Consider the following 7070-nt stretch of genomic DNA (forward strand, 5'->3'; position numbering starts at 1 on the left):
TACAGAATAGAAGCACAGAAAGAATCTGTATGGAAAAGCTGCTGTTTGGCAGAGATACTAATAACTAGACATAATGGAATTATAATGCAGAATACCTCAGGAACTATAAGCATCACTTGTAATATAAACTGGTTTTACACTATACCTTTGCAATGAACGGCTATAACACCTTCAGCATTTTCACAAATATTTAGAAATGTTTTAACTATAGTATCACTAGGTGTGCTTCCATCAGCAAAGAAGAGGTCAAAATGTTCAAATCCAGCATCTGCAAATCGTTTGGCGTCATAGAGTTTTCTGTTGAGGCGTATTATGGTGGTGACCCTATGTTTCCTGAAGTATGGGAAATAAGCCTCTGGAGCATGGTGGGGATAGCCTATTTGAAAAAAGAAGGAAGAAAACCAAGAATAGAGTAAGGCTCAACCTGCAGGACTACACAAAGAATGAAAAACAAGACAAGAGAACACTTTCAAAATAGAACTCATGTTCAACATAAACAAATAGACTAACCGAAAATGGAATTTTAACATAACCACCTAGGTCAGATACAATTAAACCAAGCATTAAAATCTTACTGCCAGGGTTCTTATAAAAGAAAAAAGAGCCAAGGAAAAAACACACTGTTTGAGGAACAATTTTTAAAGCTTGCTCTTACTGATAACAATCAACTAAGAAAGCAGTGGGCTTGTGTCCCCCACCTCCTTTTTTAGGCATACCATTTTCAATTTTACTTCTTGAATGAGGTCCACTGAAGGCAATGAATTTGTTTGGTATTATCCAGTTAAAATCTCCATTTTCTGCTCTCTGTCAAGAGAAAATGCTTGGTTTATCATTATCCCTGTATTTTCAGGTTTTTCCTTATTGTTTCAAAACACATGCTAAATAGAAGTGATGTACATTTTTTGCCAAAGGAAGTTATTTGCCTGCTTTCTGTTCCATTGGGAAAATGCCAATGCCAGATGCTTTTCTTGCCCGTGTTCTCTGCTTTCTAAATCAGAGTTTTAGAATAACACAACCAATGTCCTTCAGATGAAGGCAACTTTCTTTCTTTTTTTTTAATAGGCTTTTAAATTATGACCTTGGTCTTATCTCTGGTCACAATTTAATAATGAATTTTTTTTCTACAAATACTTAATTTTCTCTTTACAGATAACTTGCAGCTTTGTTTTTCTGGGACTGCATATAGTCAGAAGTTGCAGCCCTTCACTGTCACACTTGTTTCCCATGCCCTCAATTTTATAGGCTTGGAATTTTCCAGCCCTGTTTCTTTCTTTACCTCAAAGAGTGTTATTATATCTTTGCCGTGTGTTCAAAGATACACACTGCAATTGCTCTCCATAATTCAGTTAGACCTGGACTTGTATGCCCCCAAATTACTCATCAAGACTGCTCAATAATATGCATGACCTCTAAAAGGTGGCCAAATTCCCACTTCCTGATAATAGTCTCCCAGGGCTTTAATAACAATAATGGAAAAAAGTATTTGTTTCCATTTTAATTTCTGCTTCTCCCGTTATGTTTGAGTCTGACTACGCTTAAATCTGAATTCTAATTTTCTCTCTGACCACACAATTTTATAAAACAAAGTTTTATTAAAGAGACAAAACAGGAATGGAACGTAATACTACAAAAAATAGCACGTGTTATAAACAATCACCTTGGCATTCATAGTAGCAAACAAATCAGAAGACTGATACTGAACACTTACTTCATAATGCTCATATTCATTTACATCAAACGTATTGAAATCCAGGAAACCATATTGCAAAGCCTAAAATTCAGAATACAGCTTTTAACAAAAGACGGCACCTTTTCAATGAGAACAGTTTATGACTCTTGTAGGTTACTGAAAACCCCTTAATACCTGTTGTACTCTTTCAAAGAGATTTCTTCATGCATTTTAAAAAAATACAGATCAACTCAGTAATGGTTCAAAACAGATTTATGAATTTTAGTGTAAGCCAACTTGGACAAGCAAATCCACTCTTCTCTGTTTTTATCAGATAACTACAAAATTCCAGACTACAGAAGCATTTAGTCTTTTTGTCACTGCTAGGTGTGCAGAATAAAAAAGAGAAAAATAGCTGGCAAAATTATATATTGAAATTATAAGTACGCAATCTAAGGTCTGCACTGAAAGTTTGCAAATATTTTTGTGCATGAATGCTATTTGTTTTCATTATGAAGCTGGTATATTCAACAATTTTTAATTGTTTGCAGACACAGTCCTAAGCAGACATTAGTTTGGTCCCTTGATGTTCTGTAATTATCCACAACCACTGTATCCGATACTGTATAAAAAACTTAAACATTTGGGTAACTGGCAGTTTACACACTTGTTAAGTCAGGAAGCACAAACAGATAAACTCCTATCTCCAGATATTTAAAATGCTATATTCTAGCCTCCTTTTTCACTGCATAATCTTCTGCAGTTTTCCTTCTGTTCACTGGTACTAAGAACAGCAATTTATCACTCTTGGCATAAAAGCAGGCCATGTCAAAACATCCAAAATAGCTGAAAATCACAAATCTGCAAGAAGCTGGCTTAATCAGTTAAAACATCAGTATTTGGCAAAAACACACATAGTACAAAAGGCAGTAGTAGGGTGGAGTGCAGCAGAACTCCTCATTTCACTGCTCATGGAGACTAAGAAGAATGCATATAAATTCCCTGGTCTTTCACTACCATGGTACTTTACCATGGTATTTCTGTAAAATACTACATTATAATAATTTGTAGTTAAGAAAAAAAGCACCAGCCTCCTAATATTTGTCCTATTTGTATTCCTAAAGCAAAACTTGAAATCATTAGCACATGCTGCAAATGCCTAAGAAGTACCACTAACCAATTCAAAATCACTCTCAAAGGCTATATTCAGCCAAAAATGTAACACCAGGGGGGAATATAATAAGCCTACCACACAACTCTCAGGGATTAGAGGTGTAAATTACTGTCCTGAAAGATTATATAAACAAAACTCAGAATACCCTTTTAAAAGTCTTCATTAATTGATTACATAAGCTATGGGCCAACTTCTGTGGATGCTGTACCTAGAAGTTTTGTCACAATGTAAGTGAATATGTAAGTGAAGCAACAATCAGAGAATCTGCTACTGCATAGCTCTAACTGGATCCTAGCTTCCTAAGCCACCGCCTTCTGCTGGGCAGTATTTAGCTGAACTTTGGCAGTATGAAAAATACTGTTTTACTGACCTTGTTTATTGCATGAAAACAGTCCAGCAATGTCAGATGAAAACTGCAAGTACCGAAGGAAGCATCCCTACAAGATACGATGACCAAAACTGTAGTTATCCCATTAAGTAATGTAAGATATGTCTCTAAAACATCTATAAAAAAATGCTTCAAGATAATTACTGTAATGATGAAGTAATTATGTCAAATGATTACTTCATTTCCCCCATCTTGCATCCCACAACAGAACCACAGAATTGGTTTCGTTGGAAAAGACCTTTAAGATCATCCAGTCCAACCATTAACCTAAGGCTGCCAAGCCCACCACTAAACCATGTCCCTAAACACCTCATTTACATGTCTTTTAAATACCTCCAGGGATGGTGATTTCAACACTTCACTTGGCACCCTGTTCCAGTGCTTGAAAACTCTTTCAGTGAAGTTTTTCCTAATATCCAAACTAACCCTCCCCTGGTGCACCTTGAGGCCATTTCCTCTTGTCCAAATAATAATAAAACATAAAATAAGTTATGGTAACAGATGATCCCAGGAAGATTACTCCAGTTACAGTTTGGTAAAGCTGATGTTCAATTTGAGACATGAACATTGAAACTGGCATGTTTCAGTGTTCATGTCAAACAAGAACAGACAACACAAACTCCTTGTAGCAAAAGCTAGCATAAATTCATAGCATATTCTAAAATACACTCTTAACATTTTATTCTGAAGTAGACGTTGAAGAAAATAAAATTTTAGTAGTCTGCAAATTTTTTCTTCAGACATCATTTAAAAGAAAAAAAGGTGCTGTGCACACGCATTCTACACATATGTGAACAGCATTTTAGTAAAATTGTCAAGATATGCATTTGTGTAGATATAGTAAAAGACTTTCCTTAAGATGCATAAAATTCTTTATGCTTAAACATGAAGAGAAACTGGTTCTCACTAAAAAGTCTTCTTTCAACTACAATTTTTAGTATTCTGGAGGTGCTCACTGAAGTTGTGCAACACAAAGGCAGCCTCAGATGCGGTGGCTATGAGATGGTGGAGTTCAGGATCCTGAGGGCAGGGAGCGGCACATCTCAGCGATGCTGAGGGGTCTCCCGGAGCCGGGAGAAGCGGCGGATAAGCCCCGCCCGGAAAGGGCGCTACTCGCCAGAGCCGCAGCGACCGCCCCGCCTCCAGGCGCTGCCCTAGAGAGCGCAGGGCTCACGGCTGAGCGAGGGGCGTGTAGAAGATCTGCAGACCGAGCTCTAGGCCTCAGGGGCAGGGCCAGCCATGGCTGCGACCCGGCCAAAGCCCTCTGCGAGGAAGAACCCAGGCAGGGTCCCGCGGAGGCGGGCGGGTGTCCAGGGCTCCGGCTGCAGAGAGTGCCGTAGCCCGGCTCTGCCAGTAGAGTCTGACACAGACAGCACCTGTGTTCGGGGTGAGCAGGGGAGGGATCCGCTCGGCCTGGGGCCTGAGCGAGAGGGAGAGGCTGAATGACTGAGGCCAGTAAGGGAGTGTGAGAGGGAGATAGACTGCAGGTCCTTCCCAACCACAGCGATTCTATAATGATGAAAAGCAAACTGACAACCCTGGACTTCAGGAGACCAGACTCTGGCCTCTTCAAAGATCTGCTTGGGAGAGTCGCATAGGATAAGGCCCCGGAAGGAAGAGGGGCCCAAGAAAGCTGGTTAATATTGAAGGATCACTCCCTTCAAGCTTAAGAGCTGTTCATCCCAATGAATATGAAGCAGGCAAAAATGACAGGAGGCCTGTGTGGATTAATAAGGAACTCCTGTCCAAACTCAAAGAGGAAGCATACAGAGGGTAGACGCAAGGACAGGTTAACCAGGGAAGGAATATACAGACACTCTCTGAACATCCAGAGATGAAGTTAGCAAAGTTAAAAGCCCAAATGTAATTGAATCTGGCCAGGGATGTCAAAGAAAAGATGAAAAGCTTCTGTAAGCTTTCTGACATTGTCAACAAAAGACAGACTAGGGAAGATGTGGGCCCACTGCTCAATGAGACAGGGGACCTGGCTACACAGGACATTGAAAAGGCTAAGGCACTGAATCCCTTCTTTGACTTGGGCTTTACTAGCAAGAGCAGTGTTCAGGAATTCCAGGCACCAGAAACCAGGGAGAAAGGCTGAAGTAAGGAAGATGTTACTCTAGGTAGAAGAGGACCGGGTCAGGGAGTATTTCTGCAAACTGAACATACCTAGGGCCATGGGCCTGGTGGGATGCACCCATGAGTGCTGAGGGAACTGGCTGATATAATTGCAAAGCCACTCTCAATAACCTCTGATCAACCATGGCACCTGGAAAAAATGCCTGAAGACTAGGGAAAAGTAAATGTCACCCTCAACTTCAAGGTCAGGAAAGAATACCCAAGGAACTACAGATTCATCATCATTAGATCAGTCCCCAGAGAGGTGATGGAACACCTAATCCAGGCACATTAAGGAGAACAAAATCATAAGGAGCAGTCAGCATGGATTCACCATGGCGGAGTCATGCCTGACCTATCTGATAAACTTCTACAATGAAATGACTGGCCTGGTAAATGATAAGAGACCTGTGGGTATAGTTTATCTGAACTTCAAGGCAGCCTTTAACATGGTCTCCCTAAGATCCTCATAGACAAGCCAGTCACGTGTGGGCTGGTCAAGCAGACAGGTGGACTGGAAACTGGCATGGCTGGGCCCAAAGGGTGGTGATCAGTGTCACAACGTGTAGTTGGAGGCCCGGACCTAGTGGTGTACTCCAGGGGTCAACACTGTGTTTGATCCTGTTTAGTATCTTCATTAATGACCAGGATGAAGGGGCAGAGAGTTCCCCCAGCAAGTCTGCTGATGACACAGGAGGTTCCCTCTGAACATCAGGAAATACTTTTTTCACTCTGAGTGTGACCAAACACTGGAAGAGGTTGCCCCAAGAATCTCCATCCTCAGAGGCATGCAAAAGCCATCTGGATGTGGTCCTGGGCAACCAGTTCTAGGTGGCCTTGCCTGATCAGGGAGGTTGGACCAGATGACTTCCCAGAGGTCCCTTCCAACCTCACTGTGATTCTGTGATTCTATTAGTGAAAAAAATAAAATCTTTGCATTCTGCTAACAGAAGTTTTCATGTTGAAAATGACCCTAAGTAGCAACTACGTAACTGGCTTTTTATTATTCTATGGGAAGGGGCAGTTTTTCACAGAGATTAAGATCTTAAAGTAACAGAGCCCAGACCAAGAGCTCAGCTGATCAATAACAAAATCTGAATTCCTTTATTTCCACCAGGTTTAGTTGCACCAGCATGCTCAAGAAAATGGCAATATATGCAGACCCTTCAGCAGACTGTATTATCCCAGAGTCTGGACATGTCTTGAGAAGTCAGTTCTCAGCCAGTCTTATTATGTAACACATCTCTGCATCTCCTTCAGTAGTCCTGTTGGAGTGATTGTGTGGTAATGCGACCTGAGTAAAAAGCCACCATCTCAAATACCCACAAACACCTCTACGATACTTCAAAACAAACCTTACAGTCTTCCTAAGGAGGACTTTTGTTCTTCTGGGAATTGGAATTTAAGTGAGAAATGGGACAACGGAAGTATGCAAATAAAGAGAGGTACCACTACGCCATTACACTGTGGTAGTGGCAGGGGGAAAGCAGTAGAAATTCAAATCATCAAAAGCCCATGTCTTTGGCAAGAGAGCTAGGGAACACAAAAAAGCGAGGACTGAATTAATCATCCCATAACACTATACTTGGACAGTAAACTTGCCTCCTAAAAAAGCTTTTTGGTGATTTTTTTCTGCATATTGTGGCAGCCAATGGAATGTTTGGAAGAAACATTCTCTTGTTTGGGAGAAATTAAGAACTGTTTCCTCTACAAGAGGGAAC

The 7070-nt window shown here is 40.8% G+C and overlaps 1 protein-coding gene across 1 annotated transcript in view; it reads right to left on the reverse strand.

Moving 5' to 3' along the window:
* The window catches only part of CDC14B (cell division cycle 14B), a 28888-nt gene that overhangs the window by 6142 nt on the left and 15676 nt on the right, over positions 1 to 7070 (reverse strand). The window contains exons 6-9 of the mRNA XM_008945983.1: positions 3214 to 3280; positions 1709 to 1771; positions 717 to 804; positions 146 to 376 (exon numbers count right to left, since the gene is read on the reverse strand). Coding sequence (XP_008944231.1) covers positions 146 to 376; positions 717 to 804; positions 1709 to 1771; positions 3214 to 3280 — 449 coding nt within the window. The remainder of the gene's footprint in view (positions 1 to 145; positions 377 to 716; positions 805 to 1708; positions 1772 to 3213; positions 3281 to 7070) is intronic.

Source organism: Merops nubicus, unplaced genomic scaffold (assembly GCF_000691845.1).
Source record: "Merops nubicus isolate BGI_N331 unplaced genomic scaffold, ASM69184v1 scaffold12888, whole genome shotgun sequence".
Lineage (NCBI taxonomy): Eukaryota > Metazoa > Chordata > Aves > Coraciiformes > Meropidae > Merops > Merops nubicus.